This window comes from Quercus suber, unplaced genomic scaffold (assembly GCF_002906115.3).
Source record: "Quercus suber isolate HL8 unplaced genomic scaffold, Cork oak 2.0 scaffold_353, whole genome shotgun sequence".
Classification (NCBI taxonomy): Eukaryota; Viridiplantae; Streptophyta; class Magnoliopsida; order Fagales; family Fagaceae; genus Quercus; species Quercus suber.
Genome location: NW_027069805.1, coordinates 19,402 through 43,364, shown reverse-complemented (window position 1 = coordinate 43,364; position 23,963 = coordinate 19,402). Strand labels below are relative to the sequence as shown.

At 34.8% G+C, this 23,963-nt stretch overlaps 3 protein-coding genes across 3 annotated transcripts; all 3 read left to right on the top strand.

Moving 5' to 3' along the window:
• Nucleotides 1-250: 250 nt before the first annotated feature.
• LOC112023414 (thioredoxin reductase NTRC-like) lies at nt 251-10,903 on the top strand. Its single transcript, XM_065760091.1, has 6 exons — nt 251-642; nt 3,171-3,803; nt 4,482-4,784; nt 6,426-6,533; nt 8,376-8,480; nt 10,559-10,903. The coding sequence occupies exons 2-6, from the start codon at nt 3,498-3,500 to the stop codon at nt 10,901-10,903; spliced, it is 1,167 nt and encodes a 388-aa protein (XP_065616163.1). The 5' UTR covers nt 251-642; nt 3,171-3,497.
• On the top strand, nt 827-2,619 carry LOC112003729 (small ribosomal subunit protein mL104 (rPPR9)). Its single transcript, XM_024035940.2, has one exon. It carries the CDS (start codon nt 965-967, stop codon nt 2,450-2,452), a length of 1,488 nt encoding a protein of 495 aa, XP_023891708.1. The 5' UTR covers nt 827-964; the 3' UTR covers nt 2,453-2,619.
• A 5,237-nt stretch (nt 10,904-16,140) lies between the features above and the next one.
• LOC112023395 (disease resistance protein RGA2-like) lies at nt 16,141-19,222 on the top strand. Its single transcript, XM_065760102.1, has one exon. The coding sequence runs from the start codon at nt 16,249-16,251 to the stop codon at nt 18,889-18,891; it is 2,643 nt and encodes an 880-aa protein (XP_065616174.1). The 5' UTR covers nt 16,141-16,248; the 3' UTR covers nt 18,892-19,222.
• Nucleotides 19,223-23,963: the final 4,741 nt, after the last annotated feature.

Below are 23,963 nucleotides of genomic sequence, written 5' to 3'. Positions count from 1 at the left end.
TAAAGAACTGAAATAAATTTTGAAAAAACTTAAGGGATAATTTTACATTTTAACCTAAATAAAATAATCTTCAACGTTTTCAATGTATGTGCATTTTTTAATCAAAACATTGAAGAAAACTTAAAACAAGATCATGATAAACAATCTTGGAATAATATATAATCTTACACTTGCTACGAATTTTTTTTCTTTTTTTCTTTTTTTATAACGAATTACAAACACTACAACTTTGTTACCAAAAAAAGAAGAAGAAAATGTACACTAAAACATGCCTATTTTGCAAAAAGTACCAAGAGAAACATTAATAGAACACCAAACACCATCAAGAAAGAGAGAAGGCTTAGGCAAAAGAGATGGGTGTGGGCTATATATAATAGGGGAGAGGAGAGCTCGGTGCTCAACGATTACCTATTGGTTCGGTGCAGCCAGTTTTTTCTGCAGCTAATATTATGAGAGAGGTATGACATTGATTTCTATGGAATTTTATTTTCTTTCTTCTCTACCTCGATCCTCGTCAACATCAATATTATCATCATCATCTTCATCACCATTAACGCCGCCGTTTGGGTAGCTGTTACTGCTGCTGCAGCTGTTACTGTAATCCAAGAGTACATCGTGCTGGTCAACGTCAAAGCCGAGACGGTAATTATTTTTGTTAGAGATTATTTTTTGTTAGAGAATTTTTTTTGGTTAGAAATCTGGGTAAAATTGAGATTTCAAAATAAAAAGTAGTTTAGGGAGTGCGATTTCAAGTCGCAATCGTGCGTTTTGGCCCAAAAATGCTGAACAAAACGGGCACTTAAGTCTGCTCCTTATCTTGGGCTTATTGTTAAGGTTACTTGGGCTTCCTTGAAGAAGCCCATCTACATCTCCATCATCTTCTCCATATTTTTTAGGTTTCCTCTTCTCTGAACTAGCAGTAGTCGTCTCTCACTCACTCACACAAACTGAGCTGAAGAAAAAAATGTCAATAACCAGGCTGTTGTTTCTCCGACGATGCTTATACAACAACCAGACTCCCAAAACCACTTTGCTCTCCTCCCATTTCCAATCCTTCTCTTCTTCTTCATCTTCTCCTTCTCCTTTTTCTGATGATCCCATTTCTCTCTCTGTTTCCTCGGAGCTCCTTAACAACCCGAACTCCGACCCGCTTCCGATCTCCGAACGCCTCCACCTCAAGTTCTCTCACATCAACCCAACCCCTTCTCTCGTCCTCTCCACTCTCAATCTCTCTCCCGAAGCCGGCCGCACAGTCCTCGGCTTCCACCAATGGCTCCTCTCGAACCCTAACTTCACTCACTCCGACGAAACGGTGTCGTTCTTCGTCGATTACTTCGGCCGCCGCAAGGACTTCAAGGCCATCAACGAGCTCCTCTCCTCTTCTCGTCTCTCGCTGTCGCTCGGCCCTAAAACCCTACACGCCACCATTGATAGGTTGGTCCGAGCGGGAAGGCCTGCCGATACGGTGTCGTTTTTTGAAAAAATGGAGCGAGAATACGGCCTTAAACGCGATCGCGAGTCGCTCACTCTGGTCGTCGAGAAGCTTTGTGAAAATGGTTTTGCTAGTCATGCGGAGAGGATGGTGAAGAATTTGGCGAATGAGTTTTTTCCTGATGAGAAGATTTGTGATTTGTTGGTGAAAGCTTGGTGTGTGGATGGGAAGCTTGATGAAGCTAATAGACTTGCTGGGGAAATGTATAGGGGAGGGTTTGAGATTGGTGTTTCTGCGTATAATGCGATTCTTGATTGTGTTTGTAAGCTTTGTAGGGACAAGGATCCCTTTCGGCTTGATTCTGAGGCTGAAAAGGTTTTGGTGGAAATGGATGTTCATGGGGTTCCTAGAAATGTGGAGACTTTCAATGTGTTGATTGGGAACTTGTGTAAGTTGAGGAGGACCGAGGACGCGATGAAGTTGTTTCATAGGATGGGGGAATGGGGTTGTTATCCGGATGATACCACGTTTCTCTTGTTGATTCGGAGTTTGTATCAGGCTGCGAGGGTGGGAGAAGGTGATGAAATGATTGATAGAATGAGGTCCGCGGGGTTTGTGAGTAAGCTTGATAAGAAAGCCTATTATGGGTTCTTGAAGATTTTGTGTGGGATTGAGAGGATTGATCATGCTATGAGTGTTTTCAAGAAGATGAAGGAGGATGGGTGCGAGCCCGGGATCAAGACTTATGATTTGTTGATGGGGAAGTTGTGTGCTCATAGTCGTGTGGATAGGGCCAATGCGCTTTTTAATGAGGCGAAGAAGAGAGGGGTGCCGGTGGAGCCTAAAGCTTATATGGTGGACCCAAGATTTGCGAAGAAAAAGAAGGTGAGGGTTGTGAAGAGTAGTGTGAAGAAGAGGGAGACGTTGCCGGAGAAGATGGCTAGGAAGAGGAGACGACTTAAGCAAATTAGATTGAGTTTTGTGAAGAAACCGAAGGGAATGATGCGACGTGCCTTCTGAGATTGTTTGTAATTTTATTTTAGCACACCTTGTTGGAATTTTTGCTAGTGGTATGAAAATGGTGATCAGAGTTGATCATTTGTTTTTGATTATTTCTGTTCTTTTAATTTTGTCTTGCTGTTTTTATTTTATTGTTAATGATGCTAGAAATAAAAGTTTTTGTCATATACGAGAAGTCATTGTTCTGCTTATTGCAAGCAAACAAGCTTATTAGGATTTTTATATATTTTGTTGAACTATCTTTAGATCCTTTGTAGAACCTACTGGAATGCACTTGAACTGCATAACCTATCAATGTAGTATTTTGGGTAACCATGTATTCAGTTGGCAAGAAACAGCGATCAGTTAATGCAACTTTTGTCTTTACAGATTTAATATTTTCAGAGAGGGCTAATACTGTGTGACAGGAACTTTAGATTGCATGAATGAGTTCTTATCTTCTTTTTTAATCACATTAATATTGGTATTCCTTCTGTTTTATCTTGCATTGGAATCTTGAAACAAACTTATATTCCTCTACTGCTGGGCATAATTAAATGAGCATACCTCTTGACATGTCCCAAGAGTAAGTAGTGAGCCAATGTCTTGTTTGTTGGCATTTTCTGGGTTAGGAGTTCCAGATTAGAATTGTAATCTTAGGTTCAACTTGAAGTCAACCTACTTATCTTCTCTGTAGTGATTGTTATGTGAATAATACTGATCACTAGTGGTTTTCCAGAATACTCTGTCAAAACTGCTATGATAGTTACATATAAGATTCCTACTCATATGTAGCAGTGGTAGTTAGAGATTGGAGAGGGATGTTGGTTTTTGCTTGATAAAAAAAAGTGAATACCAAGGTACCTGTTCAAGCGGAAGCTGAAGCTTTTCCATGGGCGGTGCAGCTAGCAAGCCAAATGCATTTTAAGAAGGTGATAATTGAGGGTGAAAAAAAAGAAAATTGAAAAATAGGGCTTGAATTCTCTCACCTTCTCTTTTGAAAACCCCCCAATTCCTTTATTTGAATCCCAGATACCTCAGATTTTACATTGTCAAAGAAATTGCAATGAGCAAGATAGGGTATGGATTGAACCTTAGGCTGCCATCACAGCAGAAGAAGAAGCAGCAGCAGCAGCAGCAGTCAACAAAGCCGCCTTGCCCACCTACCTTTGGGTTTAACGACGATGATGAGGATGAAGTGGAGAGTGATATTTCTCGGAAAGCTAGCAAGAACAAGTCTCTCAAGGACACTGAGGAACAGCAGAAGAAAGCCCTCGAAGAAGACCCCACTGTTTTTGATTATGACGGAGTTTATGGTGACATGAAACAGAAAGCCATTCAACCTCGAGTTCAAGATCATCAAGACAGAATGGTAAAATATTTATATATCAACATTATTCTGTAAGAGGAACATTGTGGTTTATTGATAAATAGTTATTAGCCTTGACTTCATAAAAAATTGACTTCATGAACAATGCAGACCTTGTGTGGTTTCATCAAACAATTTATTTGTTGCAAGTAGCAGCTAATTTTTGTACCTATGCAGTCGGGGGAATCAAATAACACCAATTAGATTATATCATATCACCCTTAAATTTCTCTGTTGTTGCTACGATTGATTTTGATCCTTTCTAACTTAATATGGCATGTAACAGACGGTAGTGCATTCTAATGTACAGGAAGGTAGTCTTGCTTATAACAACATTTCTTACACAATCTTTATTGTGATGCCCATCATAGAAGTGATAGAACTTTCATATTTTTACCTCAATTACCATGCAATAATTTCTATTAATTAAATTTTCTAGTGAGAGCCACTTCAAAGAATGTTAAATCTCATTTATGCCATTGTTTAAACCTTGCGTCTTATGGGACTTGCAATGACCCTCTGCCTTGACACTAATTATAGGCCACTGTCAATTCCTTAGTAGTGGCTAAAAAGTTTCAGTTTGTGGTGGTTTATTTTTTTGGCTGTCTTTTTGCTGGTGAATTATGTACTAATAAACAACTTGTATGTGAGTTTTCAACTCCCTGAATGTTTGCTTAACAGGTTGATTATCTTGAATGTTTCAGAGTGTACAACAATCCCAATATCATCGTGCACTTTGATACAGAGACCATGGATATTGTTAGCAATACAAAAGGCCAGATGTCTGGGATTTTACTACGAAAAGTTGATACTGGGGAGGAATCTGTGCTTGAGGCAAAGGGGTTATGTTATGGTATAGGTCATTCACCGAATAGCCATTTGTTGGATGGCCAAGTTGAGCTCGACAGATCTGGGTACAAATTTGTTGAAGAAGGTACTGCAAAAACTTCAGTTGAAGGTTTATTTGCTGTTGGAGATGTACAGGTAATCCTCTCCAGAGTTAGCTTTTTTATTTCTTCAGTTTTCAATTGGTCCTGGACCTGTCAAGATTTATTTTCTCTCCCAGATACCTTACCCAAGACTCTGGTCCAAATGTTGCAACAGTTCAACTAGTGGTCATCTTATTGGTTCAGAAATTGTATTGATTATATATGTAATGACAAAGCTTGTGTCTATTAATTATTGCTTGTTGGATTTATGAAGAATTGGGATACATTCAAGGAAATTCTGAGAACTACTTGGGGAAAATCTTGTATGAATGGAAGTGATGCATTTTACGATCTTTGTCATCTAATCAGTTTCTTGGCATGTCTCATTTAAGGAGGAAAGAGATAGTGCAAGGAATTAGGTTTTAGCCTTCTGTTACATTTGTATTGGAAGCTGTGAATCTTCACAATGGCAAGAAAAACCTCTTTAATAATATTTCTAAACAACAGAAATAATTGAAATTTATAGCTAAGCCGTAAGCACATCTGCTTATCAAGTTCAATCACATTGTTATTTGGCTGTATAAGTCCAATCTCATCTTGTGATCTCATATTACCATATGTTTGTGAATCATTATCATAGCGGACAATCTTGTAATTCAAATTCTTGTTATTTTAATAGGACCATGAATGGAGGCAAGCTGTAACTGCTGCTGGATCTGGATGCATTGCTGCTTTATCAGTTGAGAGATATCTTGTGAGCAAAGATCTCCTTATTGAGTTTCACCAGGTATTTGATGAAGTTCAAATTCATCTGTTCTACTTGTCTATAGACTCTAGAGATAAGATTACCTTAACATGTGCTTATCATCCCCATGCATTGGAAAACTGTTGTTAACATGACTCTGGTAGAGAACTAATCAAAAAAAAAAGTGTTCCGGTAGAGAAGGGAATTTTGATTGCTAAAATACACAGACAAAGCTGAACATAGGATGTGCAATTAATTATTTTGTGTTAAGAGAATTTGGTGCACATAGTTTTTGTTAGCTTAATCCTTATACTAGGCATTTGTTGGGACAAATATTGGTTAACCTAGAGGTCAAGTCAATGAATTTTCTTTCTTAAAGCTGGTCAATTGGTTAACTTAACCATAGGCATATTTTAGTTAATGGTTGTATAGTAGGCATACCAAGATATCGCTGCAAACCCAGAGACTTTATTACGGCCAGTGAAGCCATGGAGAGCAAAAGAAGTCTGCAGACCGCCTAAATGGACCAATGAGTAAAATCTCCTTGTGCTTTTGGATCCATACCCATATTAATTACAAAGAGTGCTAAACTATTAGCATGAGTAGAAATTGCCACGGTTTAGAAGTTGCAGTCTCACGTACAAAGTTGCCAATCACTATGCATTCTATGAAGCTACAAAGGTTGTGCCTCTTAACCATCACTGTAATGAGAAATTGGCACAAGGAAGAGCAATAGACTGGACCAACTATCTTGTTGATCATATATTTCTAAACAACAGAAATAATTGAAATTTATAGCTAAGCCGTAAGCACATCTGCTTATCAAGTTCAATCACATTGTTATTTGGCTGTATAAGTCCAATCTCATCTTGTGATCTCATATTACCATATGTTTGTGAATCATTATCATAGTGGACAATCTTGTAATTCAAATTCTTGTTATTTTAATAGGACCATGAATGGAGGCAAGCTGTAACTGCTGCTGGATCTGGATGCGTTGCTGCTTTATCAGTTGAGAGATATCTTGTGAGCAAAGATCTCCTTATTGAGTTTCACCAGGTATTTGATGAAGTTCAAATTCATCTGTTCTACTTGTCTATAGCTTAATCCTTATACTAGGCATTTGTTGGGACAAATATTGGTTAACCTAGAGGTCAAGTCAATGAATTATCTTTCTTAAAGTTGGTCAATTGGTTAACTTAACCATAGGCATATTTTAGTTAATGGTTGTATAGTAAACATACCAAGATATTGCTGCAAACCTAGAGACTTTATTACGGCCAGTGAAGCCATGGAGAGCAAAAGAAGTCTGCAGACCGCCTAAGTAAAATCTCCTTGTGCTTTTGGATCCATACCCATATTAATTACAAAGAGTGCTAAACTATTAGCATGAGTAGAAATTGCCACGGTTTAGAAGTTGCAGTCTCACGTACAAAGTTGCCAATCACTATGCATTCTATGAAGCTACAAAGGTTGTGCCTCTTAACCATCACTGTAATGAGAAATTGGCACAAGGAAGAGCAATAGACTGGACCAACTATCTTGTTGATCATATATTAACCAATAAACCTTGTAAAATACATGGTAGGGTATTATGCATCTATAGTCAAGATGGTGGATGGGCCTCTCTTCCAATTACTAATGGCTTATCCAAAAAGAAAGGAAAATGTTTACTTATTTACAGAGCAAGATTTCAGATCCTTTTGGTTAAATTGGGGGTTAGTCCCATACTAGACTAATGCATGGAAGGGTTTATCTCTTATTATATTTTAATTGGCAAGTACACAATATTGTGTTTCTATAGACTTGTAGGACTAAACCTTAATTTCAACTAACTTAGGAAAACATTAAGGGCAAAGTTTAGCTACAAAATTGATTGTAGCCTTAGGTTACAACCTTACTCAATATTTTTTTATTGGAGGTGAAATTTGACAAATCCACCATTAGATTACATTTTTTTTCTTATATCTTCCATGCTTGTAAAATTTTTATAAAATTAAAGATAAGTAGTTATGTCATCAATAAATTGTGTAAATTGCAAGTTTTTGTAATTTAAAATTATGCATAAAATATAATCTTATAAATAATATAATAAAAAATATCCGATTAGCATAAAATTTGACATTTGTATCAATAGCATAAAAAACATACAATCCAACGGTTAGATTTTCGAAATATATTGTAATTTTAATAATATTAAGTAAGGTTGTTGCTTTAAGTTACAACCAATTTTGTAGCTAAATTTTGTCCAAATAGTAATTCTAATTGACTTGGGAAATCCCAATTATTGAATCACAAAAATGCCCTTGACTCTAGGAATTAAATAAAATGCTAGTAACCTAATTAACTATGAAGATCTAAAATAAAATCCAATTGACTTCCAAAATTTATAAATAAAAAAAAAAAAAAAAAAAAAAAAAAAAAAAATCTCCTTGTGCTTTTGGATCCATACCCATATTAACTACAAAGAGTGCTAAACTATTAGCATGAGTAGAAATTGCCACGGTTTAGAAGTTGCAGTCTCATGTACAAAGTTGCCAATCACTATGCATTCTATGAAGCTACAGAGGTTGTGCTTGTTAACCATCACTGTAATGTGAAATTGGCACAAGGAAGAGCAATAGACTGGACTAACTATGTTATTGACCATGTATTAACCAATAAACCTTGTAAAATACATGGTAGGGTATTATGCATCTATAATCAAGATGGTGGATGGGTCTCTGTTCCAATTTCTAATGACTTACTCAAAAAGAAAGGAAAATTTTTTCTTATTTACAAAGCAAGATTTCAGATCCTTTTGTGTTAACTGAAATCTCATGTCAACACAAAGCTTTCCCATTTTTGGTTTTTCTGTATAAGTTGGCTCAGTGCTTACATGTTTTCCCTCTCTTTCTTCAGTATGCATTAAGAAAATTGTACCATGAAAGTCCAAGCCTTATATGTGTACTATATACTGCACCAACCTGCGGTCCATGCAGGACTTTGAAGCCAATTCTTAGTAAGGTACATAGTTTGAAACTTGTTCTGCTTTTGCATTATAGTTCAATATCAATGCTAGCTTAGCTAATTTGTCATGGTTAATGATATCTCAGTTATGATACACATGATAGGAACCCATTCTAGCCATGTGAAATTTGGTAAAAGAAATTCATTATGTTGTATAAAATCTTGACGTGTATGCAGCATGTTGCAGGTGACAATCTGTTAATAAAAGAGGAGATGGTAATTTAAAGAAAACTTTCATGTTTCATATGTTGGGCATAATACAAATTAAATTATGATCCTAGTGACTCTCTGAGGCTTGTTTCTCATAAAACAGTCTGATAAAGTGCCTCAGGAGAAGTGACAGACATGGAAAAATAATGTGCCTTTCACTTAAAAGCTTGCACAACATGAAAGGATGTTATTTTTTCTTCTAGCATGGTTGACTCTAGGGGGTAGCACATTCAGTTGGGAATTGCATCTCATAAAGTGAAGGTCACTGATCAAGTTACTCCTAGTGTAATTCTTTCTTATTATTATACCTCTTAATAACTTTGCATTGAGTTCATATTTTGAAAATTCTAGTGTTGGATTACACAATCTCTTTGTTTTTAACATGCCAAATTTGTCAAATGGGTGTTAGTTACTATCCAATCCAAAAACTCATGTTATATGTATAATTTTTTAAAGTACAAAGAACTTTGAACTTCAATCATTTTATGCATGATATAGTTTTTGATCTCTGGTCACTTTGATATTTTGCATGCATGAAGTGTGAAAAGAGAAAATGTAATTGAACGATGGATTTGTCAAAAAACTAATCCAATGCAAAGTTTGAAAGTGGTGTAATATTGACAAGAGTTACACTAAGTGTAACTTGAACCTAACCATAAACCAAAAGGAGGAAGGAGTGTGCACTTAAAATCCAAATATTGTAGCACAATGAATTTCTCTTTAAGTTGTGAAACCAAAACCAGAAAATTTAGTACTAAAGCATGTAATCTTAGCAAAACAATATTCTTTCTCCTTAATTATCTCTGTCTTCAGGATAGGTAAATACACAATTCATGCATTTGCATGGGACTGAACTTGTGATCTCATCCTCCATCCCCTTTTTTAAGCAAGGAGGAGATGCCAATTGATCAAGGATCGTTATACCAACTGTTGTTTTTGTTTTCAGAAAATAGAAACATATTTTTGTCTTTTTGAACTGAAGTTTTGGTTAATATAAAGTTCCAGAACGCAAGTTTGACTGGGATCTATATTGTGGATAACAATATATATTTTAATAGAGCTTTTCACTGTCGCATGCCACCCAAGATTATCAAACAACCAGTGTGACTGAAAGCAAAGTTCCATGTTACTCTTGGTTCTTGGTTGAATATATTATTTTGCTATGAGCTAAGAGCAAATATATATATATATATATATGTTGCAGTGCTTTTGGAATGAAATTTGGTCGTTTCTGATATTAATTTGGGTAAACAAACACAGAAAAATACTAATTATGGAGCTGTGGTGGGTGTTAGTTTAAGAAGTAAAAGCATAAGCCAAAGGCAGGAGCATTAGTATAATAGGTTTCATCATGTATCGGGTTTTGGCTTTATAGATGGAAGATGAAGTCCCAAGTACATGTAAATATGACATCTTGACTTTCTGCATTGAATGCCACATATTTTCCACCAGAAAAACAAGCCATTTCATAATCATTAATGAATAAGATGACATCTCCAAAAATTTCTTAAATCAGAACATGGTGAATTGCAGTACCAATATCCTTAATGGCCAATGTATCACTTGGAACCTTACCACTATTGCAATTGGTCTGTACTTAACTGTGGATTGTGAGTGGAAGTTGCATCTTGTAAGTGATTCACATATTCTGATAAAATTGCATAGAATATGGTATAGCCAAGTCAACTCAAGACCAAATATAGGGTATTACTAGGAAGAAGTTACCAATGTTGTGAAGAGAATAAACAAGCAATGCCTCTCATGCATGATGGAAACTTTACTCTATGTTTCACGATTAATGATTCATGCTTTATATTGTTGAATGATTTACGAAGAATATGTCACACTTTTACTTCTGGTGGCAGCTGATAGACGAATTTGATCAAATTGTACATTTTGTTGAAATTGATATTGAGGAAGATCTAGAAATAGCCGAAGCAGCTGGAATTATGGGTACACCATGTGTGCAGTTTTTTAAAAATAAGGAAATGCTAAGGTTGGTTATATATTGTCCTTTCATTTGTCCCACTGCATGTGTTTTCTTGGATTTTTTTTTTTTTTGGCCCTCTCAGAAAATACTTGAAATTCAACGGATCCCCTATTTTTTTCTTTTTCTTCGTGGGACTATGACTGACAAACTTATTATGTTAACCAATTTTTGTCATTGCATGGAGGTGTTTCATTTGACAAAATTTTGCATATTGATGTGAGATGTTATGATATCGATACTCAACACAAAAGTAGTTCTATTTCTTGTGTTTTAGTGGTTGAGTGATTTTGACTTTGGAAAGCTTTCTTTTCAATTTATGGAGAGGGAATTGGGGAAATTATCATCTTATGTCGACTCTCTATGAATGTCTTTTGCATGAATCTAGTCCCTATTTATTTGGTTAGTGGTTATCAGCTGCCTACCTGTTTCTAGTCTGGTTATGCAAGACTGTGTCAGAGGTGAAAATGAAGAGAGAGTACAAAGAATTCATTGAAGAAAATAAATGAGAGGATTTCAAATTGGGTGATGCTCTCATTTCATGATCCAATTTTGTTCCTTCTAAAGAATCTAGTTGAATAATGCCTTCAATTTTTTCAGTGATGTCTCATATTGATCAACTACGCTATAAATTATACAAGCAGAGCAGCCAATGCATTGGTTACGGATTTTGCATCTCTTTCTTTTGAATTTCAATGATTTTGTAAATCGGATTCAGCTTTGAATTTTTTTCTCATATCGACTACTTGCTTCTAACTAGAATAATTTGCAACCATGCCCAACCCTTATGTTTTGATGATTCCCCGCCCCAATTTGTAAATGTAGCTGTCCACTTGTCCTTTATATTAGTGTGATTGTGAATATCCTTTTATAAGTGATGGTTGAGAAGCATGTGGATGTAGACATGAGTTTTACGGCCACAACAAAATCTTGCAACATTTTCTCTAGAAGTGGTGTCAATCTGCCATAGGTCAAAATAAAATGTTAAATTTTTTTTAAAAAAAATAAAAGATTATACCAGGACTCACTAGAGCTCAAAACAAGGATGTTGTAAAAATGTTGATAGATTTTATTGTGTCCCTCAACTTTCTCAATAAAAATAGTCTTACACTTGTGTAGTGAGATGCAGTTTTTTGTTTGTGCGGTTCGAAACATACTATCAATTGCAATAGAGCAGAAGATTGATGATTAATCATTTTCTGCTAGAGAAATTTCTTTGTAATTATATTTTTGCTCATTTTTCACTCCGCTTGTAACATTAACATTACTAGCCAAAAAAAGAAGAAGAGAAAAAAGAAATTGATAGGATATCCTTTATTGAAAGGAGAGAAATAAGCTAAAATAGCTAGGGAAAGGAAGAGGAGATAGAGTAGTTGGTTGTTTCGTTGTAGACTCTGCTCCAAGCCCCTTAATGGAAGTTGTCTTATTGGAGCAAGCTCATTTTGTAGCTAGGGAAAGGAAGAGAAAAGAAAAAACAAGGAAAAGAAATTGATAAGATGCATTTTTTTTCCTCATAGATACGATAGAATTTTAGAGTATAGCAATCGCTAAATGATTATTTCTTTTTATCATCAGGCCAAAGCACCAAAAAAAGTTTATTCAATGATAAGAGATTTTACTAATTGAGCTAACTGAAAATCACGGATAAAATATCTTTTACTTTATTTGATAAGTTGACATTTCTTTTTAAATACTCATTTATTTATTTATTTTTGAACCCAAAACGTTGGAAACACCAAGTTGTTTGATGATGATTTTCTCTAGGTTTGCTTTGGTAAGTTTGATGATTTTCTCTCCTTTGCTTTCAGATTCAATTGAGGCCCTAGCAATCCAAGCTAGATTCAATAAATTAATTATTTTCGTAATAATCCTTCATTTTAATTGACCGTAAGGAATCCCCTCCCATTTAAATCTTCTAGTTCTCTCTATTTTTTTTAAATTAAATGTGAGACATGTGATACTTATTTGAGTCCGTGGTTGTTAGCAGACTATATTCGCTAATAACAAACCTTGTGAAGAGAGGGTTTGCTATGGGCATTAATGGCGATACAATCTTGATGATGTTTTGTTAGGGTTGGCCAAGTCTTTCTTTTTTGGAGGAATGTGGACTTAAACGACAACACCGGCGTGTCTCTGATGGCGCGTGTTTCATTTGATGGGCCCACCACCACCACCACCACCACCGGCGTTGAAACCCAATTTCAATTTAAGTCCGATGATCTATCACACAAACAATAACATGCTGTATGGTTTTGCCGTTTTGGAACGAAGAAACAAGAATGTCTCTTTTTTTTAAACTCTTTTAACTTATTGAATTTTGGTGGTGGCTACTTCCTTGGTAGTGGAGCTACCGATGGATAAAGTACTTAAAAAAATAATTGAAAATGGGCTATTGATGGATTCGATATTGGGTTGGGCTGGAGTTAAAATATAAAATAAAAAACCCAGCCCAACTTCTTCACCTTGATAACTCTAAAATTAACTTAATGATGCAAAATACACCAACAAATTTTAGTGTTGACTCATGAGTCATGACTTTTACTTGTATTGAATTCAAATTTACTGCTATACTTTTAAATTTTGAATCATTAAACAAATCAAGCTAAAATCTGTTAGCTAGTCACTATAATATACACTAATAAAAAAACATTGGATCAAAGCTACGACTAGTCGTTTAGAGGAGAGTTGGGGTTGGAGGTGGTGGCTGGTGGAGGAGAAGGGAATGCGGACTTTGATGACAATTTGAGGGGGTCTCTGACGGAGTGTGTCGTGTGCCCTGGCATTGAAAGCCATTTTCCCCAATCTCTCTCTCTCTCTCTCTCTCTCTCTCTCTCAAACCCATCTTCTATCACATATATAACAGTTGAGTTGAGGAGCTGCGTGTTTGTACAATTTAAGAGGTGCTACATCTACAATATTTTTACAATATTTTCACAACAAAATTATAGGTGATTAATTGTTATTGGTTTTAATTTTAACTCAATTTTACAAAAAATTAATTGAAAATGAGCTGAATGGAATCGATAGGGCTGGGTTGGAATTAAAATATAAAATAAAAACATAGCCCAATCAACTTGAGCCTCGAGGAATCTAAAAAAAAAAACTATGATTTTTCACTAGCTGATATGCCATCATCACTTAAATCTTATTTGTGCACTTCTATAAATCTCACTTTATACTTTTTCAATAAAGAAAAGGAGGTCATAGTGTATGCTATATAAAGATACTACTTTTTTTTACTAATTTATTCATCCAATTGTGCTTCTTAAGACTACTACTTCTTCTCTTAAAAGTGTTAAAAAAAAAAAAAAAAGTCTTGTGCCTTTTCTCTTTGTATTTCATAGAAAAGTCTTTATCTTGTGGATCATTTTTCTTAGCTGCGTATTAATTAATTAGCAAAATTAAGTCTAATAGTTCAAGTTCATCAAAACTAAATATTAAAATATCTAGACATATCAAACCAACAAATATATATATATAAAGTCAATTTAAAAAAAAATTGCATATATTTTTTCGACTTATTAATAGCATAGATTGAGTTAAATTTTTTTGTATAAAATTTTTTGCTAATCAGAATCTAATCCAACTATTTTTTTGTTCTTTTTTTTAACAATTTAACCTATTAACCCAAAGGAAAAAAAAAAAAAAACCCATTTTGGAATGACATATTAAGTTGGATTGGGTTAAATTTGTTAGATTGGTAGGTTGAATGTATACCTCTATGTTAATCATTTTCATTTTTAACATAACTATCAAGAATGTAATTGACTTGTTTTTAAGAATTTAGAGATAATGCTGATGGTTAATAGTCAATGGACCAAATTAGTAAATTGATTCTTCATCAATAATTTATATAATACTAATTAATACTAGTTATGGAGAAAAGAATTTGTTTTAAAAAGAATTAGTAACTTACTCTTTAAAACATATATAATAATAAATTTATGAAACAGGGAGTAAGGCCACAATTTATTTTATAAATGAATTTACCTAAGAAATTTAAAAAAATTCAAAATTATATGAAGGAGTATAAAGATTAATATTTCAAATTGTAACAACGATTGAAATATCCACATTTAATCTTGGCAATCTTAGCAAAATATGAAGACTTTATATACATAACTTTGAATCATCCATAATTATTTTAATAGTTTTGGCAAAATTTATACTATAAATATTAGGACGGTGAAGATGGACTACCAAAATGAAAAGAGCAAATTTTCTCAAAAAATATATATAGAGAGAATTACTCATAACATACCAACTATATCTGGTGACTTAGAAATATCTAGGGGTGTCAATGTTCGACCCAACCCGCGAACACGACACGAACTCAACACGGGTTTTTTCGGGTTAGGGTTGGGCCTTAATGGGTTTGGGTCATAAATAGGTTGACCCGAAAGCAACACAATAAGAAACGTGTCATAAGCGGGTCAACCCGCGTAACCCGCGTAACCCGCAATAGACACGTTTGACACGCCAATTTATTTGTTTCAACCTGAAATGACCCACTTAACACAATCCGTTTAACTTGTATAACAAATAAATATTTATTTTATTTTAGATTTGTTAAATACCTTTTATATCCAACATATATTTTAAATTTGAAAAGAAAAGTGAGTAATTACAAAAATTTACAAGGGATATAATTGGAAATTGAAACTTTACAAACCTTAGAACTACTAATAATTTTTTTTTTTTTTGGCATAGAACTTACACAAATGAAATTGGATGAGCTTGTGGAAGATGTTATGAATTTGGACATCAATAAAGAATCTATGGATGATAATTGTGGTCATAGTCAGGATTAGTCTATTGTTTACTCAAATTCTTTCAATATTGATACTTAGCATTTGGCGAGTTCCAAGAATATTATATTTTTGTTGAACTATGTTATTTTATTTTTGTTAAACTTTGTTATTTTGAATTTGAGTTGAAGTGTATGCACTTCTTTTAGAGTGCAAAGAACTTATTTCTAGATGAATGTTATATTTTTGTTGAACTATATTATTTTGAATGTGGGTTGAAGACTTGAAGTGTATATACTGCTTTTTGGGATGTAAAAAAAATTATTTCTAGATGGATGTTATATTTAATATTATGTAGGTTGAAATGGTTGTGTTACATTTATGTCAACCCAACACGACTCGTTTATTAAGCATGTCAAATGGGTTGGGTCAGGTCAACCCGCCTTATTAACAGGTCGGGTTAGGGTTGAAAGATCATGACACGATTATTAAATGGATCGAGTTAGGATTGAGCCATTTAGTCAAATATTCCTAACTCGACACGACACAAACTTGACATGCTAATCCGAATTGACACCCTAGAAATATCTAAGTTGGTGAATAGAGAGTGTCTGCACATGTGCGGTACAATGCTCCGTCCCCACACGGCCACACCGTCCATCCACGCGTAAAAGACTTTTAAAGTCTCTCACCAATTCCAATAATTAAAAGTCTCTTTGCTTTGTTGTTTTCATGTTCTACACTTTACCATTCTTGCAACTAAGCACAGTTATTCATCTTCACATTCCATTGTCTTTGCTCTTTAGTCTTTACCGAGAACATGGCTGAAATTGGCTATGGCATCGCAGTGAAGGTCCTGGAGCTGCTTGGATCCCGTACTTTCCAAGAGATCAGCTCGGCATGGGGCTTCAAAGGTGATCTGAAAAAGATTGGGCGCAGAGTCTTAGCCATTAAAGCCGTACTGATTGATGCTGAGGAGAAGCAAGCAAGTAACGAGAGGCTAAGGACTTGGCTAAGGGAGCTCAAAGATGTCCTTGTTGATGCCGAGAATGTGCTGGATGAATTTCAGTATCGAGTATTGCAGAAGGATGTAATGAAGATAAACGGGAGCTCTCGCAAAAAGGTGCGATTTTTCTTTTCTGGTTCTAATCCACTTGTTTTCCGTTTTAAAATGGCACATAAAATCAAGTGTGTTAGGGAGAAGTTAGATGATATTGCAGCTCTTAAAAAAGATTTCGATCTTGCTGAACGACGTGAAGATGAGAAGACAACAATGAACAGGAGGGACATGACCCACTCCTTCGTTAATCCTTCTAATGTCATCGGTAGGGGTTATGACAAAGAAAAGATCATGGATCTTTTGATGCAGCTAGATGCTAGCAGAAATGTCAGTGTAATTCCTATTGTTGGGATTGGAGGTTTGGGGAAAACCACACTTGCCAAGTTGTCTTTTGATGATAAACGGGTAGTTAGTCATTTTCAATTGAGAATGTGGGTGTGTGTTTCTGAGGATTTTGAGGTTACAAGGTTGATAAAAGATATCCTTAAATCTGCAATTTATAGGATTGATGAGAATTTCGATGCGGATAGATTGCCAAACAGCTTAAAAGAACTTTTGAAAGATAAGAAAATTTTAGAGAATTTGGGTGTGGATGAATTGCAATGTCGACTAAGAGAACTTTTAAAAGACAAAAAATTTCTACTTGTCTTGGATGACGTTTGGAACGAGGATGATAGTAAATGGAATCAATTGGAAGAGTTGTTACTTGGTGGTTGCAATGGAAGTAAAATCATAGTGACAACACGGAATAGCTCAGTTGCTGATATTATGGGCACTGTTCCAATGTACAAATTAGATGGTCTATCACAAGAGGATTGTTTGTCTTTGCTGGTGAAATTGGCATTTAAGGATGGAAGAGAAAAAGAATATCCAAACCTCTTAAAAATTGGAGAAGCAATTGTAGAAAAATGTAAAGGGGTTCCTTTGGCAGTGATGACTTTAGCTAGCCTACTTCGTTCAAAATTTGATGAACGAGAGTGGAAATTTGTGAGAGATAATGAGATATGGAATTTAGACAAAAAAGATGGTGGAATCTTACCTGCATTGAGGCTCAGTTACAACCAATTGCCGTTTCACTTGAAGCAATGCTTTGCCTATTGCTCTCTTTTCCCAAAGGATTATGAATTTAGTAGTTCTCTTTTGGTTCAATTTTGGATGGCACATGGAATTCTCCAATCACCTGACAATGAAAAACACAAGTTGGAAGATATTGGTGACTTGTATATCAAGGAGTTAATGTCAAGATCTTTGTTTCAAGATGTATATCAAGACGCTTTTTTCACTTATTCCTTTAAAATGCACGATCTTGTCCATGATCTTGCACTCTCAATTGCTAAAAGAGAGTGTTCGGTAGTGACCAAGGAGTCCACCCTTGCTGCAGAAGTTTGTCATCTGTCAATTTCGGAGAATGGCCAAGAAGTTACAACACAGTTAGAGAAGTTGAGCAAAGTTCAGACTATTATTTTCCAAACAGAGCAACCCATGTCCTTACTTGAAGTATGCATCTCAAGATTTAAGAACTTGCGGGTACTGGTTCTGAGAAAATCATCCTTTGAGGTGTTGCCAAGTTCTATCGGAAGTTTAAAACATTTGAGATATGTCGACCTATTAAGAAATGACATAATCAAGCAACTTCCAGATTCCATTTGCAAGCTGCACAGTTTGCAAACTTTACTGCTTGGTGGTTGCAGCAATCTTGAACGGTTGCCCAAAGGTATAAGGGACATAATCAGCCTAAGGTTTTTGGTTGTTACAACAAAGCATACCTGCATTTTGGAGAAGGCAGTAGGTTGCTTGGAATCTCTTCGAACTTTGTGGATAGGTGAATGTGAGAATCTAAAATGTCTGTTTGAAGGGATGGAGGGGCGCCTCACCAATCTTCAAACATTGGCTGTTGGAGACTGTCCAAGTTTGACCTCTTTGTCACATAGTATCAAACACCTAACTTCCCTAGAGAACCTAATGATTGAGAATTGTGAAGAGCTTAGTTTGACGGATAAAGAAGAGAATCAAGATCTCAAGTTAAGCCTCCGATTGTTGGTGATTGAGAATTTACCTAAGTTGGAGGTTTTGCCCCAGTGGCTCCAAGCATCTGCCAACACTTTACAGCACCTAAAGATTGAAGATTGTTGTAATTTCACCGCTTTGCCTGAGTGGCTGCCACGTCTGAAATCACTTCAGACACTTATAATTAGAGATTGCCCTGTGTTCTCATCTCTCCCGGAGGGGATGCAAGATCTCACTGCACTAAGAGAATTTCAGATTGAGGATTGTCCTAAGTTGAGTAAAGAGTGCAGAGAAGAAGTTAGGCACAAGATTGCTCATGTACCAAACATTGATTTCGATGAGGATGGTGGAAGTTCATCAGAGAGAGATGACGACATCAGTTTATATTTTCCATGAGGATGATGAGGTAAGGGCATATATGTCTAGATACTATTATAGTCTCTATCTCTACTCTCTCTATTGATTTAAATTAATCCTAAAGCAGGTTATGATTCTTAATGAATCCAAACCCCTTTTTTCTTTTTCTTTTTTATTTTTAATAAAAAATGCCAAAGCCCTCTTTGTCCAAATTAGATTTAAATTAAATTAAATTAAAACCAAAAATATATTTTTGCATGAAATTGAATATCCAAAAGTAAAGTGGTCTTCGAAATCTTTATTTTTTGCCCACCCCATCGGACCTTCCACAGCAAAAGAAGAAGAAAAAAAAAAAGCAAAAAAAAAAATATTTGATCGGTCCAACTAAATACTTGAAATTCTGCAAATCCCTTGTTTTCTTATTTTTCTTCGTGGGACTATGACTGATAAACTGATTGTGTTAACCAATTTTTGTCATTGCATGGAGGTGTTTCATTTGGCAAAATTTTGCATATTGGTGTGAGATGTTATGATATTGATACACAGCACAAAAGTAGTTCTATTTCTTGTGTTTTAGTGGTTGAGTGATTTTGACTTTGGAAAGCTTTCTTTTTCAATTTATGGAGAGGGAATTGGGGAAATTATCATCTTGTGTCAACTCTCTATGAATGTCTTTTGCATGAATCTAGTCCCTATTTGCTTGGTTAGTGGTTCTCGGCTGCCGCTAACTGTTTCTAGTCTGATTATGCAGGACTGTGTCAGGGGTGAAAATGAAGAGAGAGTACAAAGAATTCGTTGAAGAAAATAAATGAGAGAATTTCAAATTGGGTGATGCTCTCATTTCGTGATCCAATTTTGTTCCTTCTAAAGAATCTAGTTGAATAATGCCTTCAATTTTTTCAGTGATGTCTCATATTGGTCAACTACACTGTAAATTATACAAGGAGAGCAACCAATGCATTGGTTACGGGTTTTGAATCTCTTTCTTTTGAATTTCAATGACTTTGTAAATTGGATTCAGCTTTGAATTTTGTTCTCATATCGACTACTCGCTACTAACTAGAATAATTTGCAAACATGCCCAACCCTTGATGATTCCCCGCCCCAATTTGTAAATGTAGCTGTCCACTTGTGCTTTATATAAGAGTGATGGTTGTGATTGTCCTTTATATAAGAGTGATGGTTGAGAAGCATGTGGATGTAGACATGAGTTTTACGGGCACAACAAAATCCTACAACATGTTTTCAAGAAGTGAGGTGTCAATCCACCATAGGTTAAAATAAAATGTTAAAAAAAAAAAAAAATAGAAGATTATACGGGGACTCACTAGAGCTCAAAACAAGGATGTTGTAAAAATGTTGATAGATTTTATTGTGTCCCTCGACTTTCTCTATAAAAATAGTCTTACACTAGTGTAGTGAGATGCAATTTCTTGTTTGTACAGTTCGAAACATAATATCAATTGCAATAGAGTAGAAGATTGATGATTAATCATTCTCTACTAGAGAAATTTCTTTGTAATTATATTTTTGCTCATTTTTCACTGCACTTGTAACGTTAACATTACTAGCCAAAAAAAGAAGAAAAGAAAAAAGAAATCGAGAAGATATCCTTTATTGAAAGGAGAGAAATAAGCTAAAATAGCCAGGGAAAGGAAAAGAAAAGAAAAAACAAGGAAAAGAAATTGATAAGATGCATTTTTTTTTTTCATAGATAAGACAGAATTTTAGTGTATGGTGTTCGTTAAATGATGATTTCTTTTTCTCATCTAGTCAAGGCACTAAAAAGAGTTTATTCGATGATAAGAGATTTTACTAGTTAAGCTAACTAAAAACCATTGATAAATATCTTTTACTTTATTTGATAAGTTGACATTTTCTTTTTAAATACTCATTTATTTATTTATTTTTGAACCCAAAACGTTGGAAACACCAAGTTGTTTGATGATGATTTTCTCTAGGTTTGCTTTGGTAAATTTGATGATTTTCTCTCCTTTTGCTTTCAGATTCAATTGAGGCCCTAGCAATACAAGCTAGATTCAATAAATTAATTGTTTTTGTAATAATCCTTCATTTTAATTGACAGTAAGGAATCCCCTCCCATTTGAATCTTCTAGTTCTCTCTATTTTTAAAAAAAATTAAATGTGAGACATATGATACTTATTTGAGTTCATGCGGTTTTCATCTCTTTATAGACTTATCTAAGTTACCTACTACAGTTAAGGCCAACTCTAGTATTAATCCACTTAGGCAATTGTTCAAGGCTTCCAGATGGAAGAATGACTGAAAATTTTGATCCCAAAATAAATTACATCTTGAACTCTTTTAACTTCTTCTTTCTTCTTTTTTTTTTTAACTTTTTTTTTAAAGTTGTCCACATATAGCTGAAAATGGTACATAGCTACGGGTCTAGCTTACCTCCAATAGTTTTTTAACTAGATATCTCATTTTATTTTAATGAGAAACTGTTAGATCACCCACTAACTTAACCTTTGGTGTAGTTTAAAATTCAATACCACATTATTCCATCTCAATGAAAAATTAACAAAATGTCCAGATGAAAAACTATTGGAAGTAAGCCTATACCTGTAGTTGCAAAGCACTTTAGTGTTTGATATACATGGTCCAATAGTGGACACAACTTGTTTTTGGCATGCAAACGGAGTGGACTATATTAACTTAGCAAAGTACAATCGTAGTGTTATCATTTATGTACCAAAATAAGTTACAACCAACAAATACATACACAAAAAGAAAGAAGTAATAAAAAATGTGGCATATGTCACATGTGTCATGTAGTATTTCCCTTCACATTTGGTTGCTCCCTCTGTTAGTTAGTTTGTCTGCATATCTGTTTGTCCCTCTAAAAACACGTGCTCAACTGAAGTCCTTGTTTGTGTAAGTAGATACCTGCAATCATTGATTAAATTTATTAGTAGTGGAGGTTATGAATTGTTCTCTGATGTAATCCATTGAATTGCTAGCTGGGAATCCGATTCTAATCCCAATTCCAAGCCAATTGTAATCCATAGTACCAGTGCTACAGATATTCAATTCAAGACGGAATATCGTTAGCTAACATCCTTTATCAAACTCAAAGAATGCCCCCTGCATTTCCATTTAAACTTGCATTTTACAATTGATTCTTCTTGAATAGTTCATATTTATGATATTCCACCAAATCTATTATCAACTGGAATGTATCGAATAGTTAATTTACTTACACAAAGGAAAACGATCTCACCCAAACAAAGTTAAAAGATATATACTGTCTCAATGCTTAAGTCATTCCTATTCTATGCTTTGCCAGTGGCCTAAGAAAGAATCATGTGCCAAGCCAAGTCATGATCCTTGGTGCAATAAATCCACCTACGTGCAATTTTGCCATCACTTATTTGCAATTATATCCTAAATGTTTCTATTGAACACTTCAAAAATGTCAATTAAATTACAAGACACTTAGTCGTTAGTATATATAGTTCAAGAAATTTCAATTGAGTTATAAAACACTTGACATATGTAATCTAATTTTTTTAAGTCCCATATGTCATAGTTTTTTTTTTTTTTTTTTTTTTTTTTTAAGGAAGTAGTATTATTTATATTGCTTACTAGCCAATGTTCTCATGGTCGACCTTCATGTTCACTCATTTTCATTTTCTCAAAAAACATACAAACAAACCGAAGGACCACTGATGCAAAAATGTAAAATATCAAGATTTGTAATTTGTTTATTTCAAAAGGGCAGGGTTTTTGTTAATCCTAAATTTTGACAATTGGATTAGGGGGAGAGTGAATGGGCTGTAATTGATCCACTGCCATCCTATGGTCGAGGAAGGGATACAGATGGTGGAAGGTTCATCAGTCTTATTTTTGGGACCAACCTCACTGATGTTGTAATAACAGGTATATCAAGCATACTTTTTTTGCAACTCAATAATCAACTGCAAGGAAAAATTTTATAGACTAAATTATTCATTCTTTGGTCCCTTGAAATTTAAAATTTGGTTTCATTTTAGTTCCTTAAATTTGAGAATTTTTATTTTGATTCCGATAAAAAAATGGTCTTTCCATCAAGGTCCCCGGGGGAGGGAAGACATCATTTTGTTGGCACTTACTAACAAGACGAAAAGACCATTTTGAATATGGAGACAAACTTGATTGATCAAAATGAAAATTCTCAAACTTAAAATATCAAAATGAAAACAATCCAAAATTGCGTAATTTATTAGTCAAAATTATAATACCATCTTGATTATGAGTGAACGAGGTTTCTTATTCTTATTCTTTTTTTAAAAAAAAAAAATTCAGGGGACAATGGCACTATTGATGGTCAAGGTGCTCTCTGGTGGGAAAAATTCCACAAAGGAAAGCTGAAGTACACCCGCCCTTACCTGATTGAAATAATGTACTCTAATAAAGTTCAAATATCCAATCTCACTTTGCTCAATTCTCCATCATGGAACGTCTATCCTGTTTACAGCAGGTGAGATTCTCAACAATTTTCCATCCTGTTTTGTTTTGCCACAGAACCATATAAGGCCCCAAGGGCTGTCTAATTCAGAATCCCAGGATATAGGATTTCTGGTTATAAAAACAGCTATTAAGACTTTAAAGAATGTGTCATAAAGTATTTCCCTCTGCATTTGGTTGCTCCCTTTGTCAACTATAGTCTGTCTAGACATCTATTTGCCTCTCGAGAGTCTAGACACATGCTCAACTGAGGTTGTCAGTAGGTACCTGCAATCATGATTAAATTTGTTAGAAGTGGGGGAATTGTTCTCTGATGTAATACATTGAACTGAGAACAGGCAATCCAATTTTAATTGTATCTTTTTGTAATCTCGATTCCAAGCCAATTGTAATCCAGAGTTCTGCAACTATACTATCAAAGTAATACCCAAACTAAGAGGGAATCTCTTTAGCCAACATCCTTTGTAGACTCAAAGAATGCCCCCTGTACCGGCCATTCTTTATAAAATCAACTGTTATAGAATAGTTCATATTTCATTTTTAAAATTCCATGTAATTAACCAAGAGCATATGGAATTTTGGTGCCAATGTTGGTAAGAAAGGAATCATGCTTTTGTATAGTATGTCACGGCTTCCAGCC

Bases quoted from the DNA above. Each gene is read 5' to 3' on its own strand.
- LOC112003729 (XM_024035940.2), top strand. From the start codon at position 965: ATGTCAATAACCAGGCTGTTGTTTCTCCGACGATGCTTATACAACAAC.
- LOC112023414 (XM_065760091.1), top strand. From the start codon at position 3,498: ATGAGCAAGATAGGGTATGGATTGAACCTTAGGCTGCCATCACAGCAG. The intron at 4,785-6,425 runs GTAATCCTCTCC...TTATTTTAATAG, and splicing joins TTGCTGTTGGAGATGTACAG to GACCATGAATGGAGGCAAGC. The intron at 8,481-10,558 runs GTACATAGTTTG...TTCTGGTGGCAG, and splicing joins TGAAGCCAATTCTTAGTAAG to CTGATAGACGAATTTGATCA.
- LOC112023395 (XM_065760102.1), top strand. From the start codon at position 16,249: ATGGCTGAAATTGGCTATGGCATCGCAGTGAAGGTCCTGGAGCTGCTT.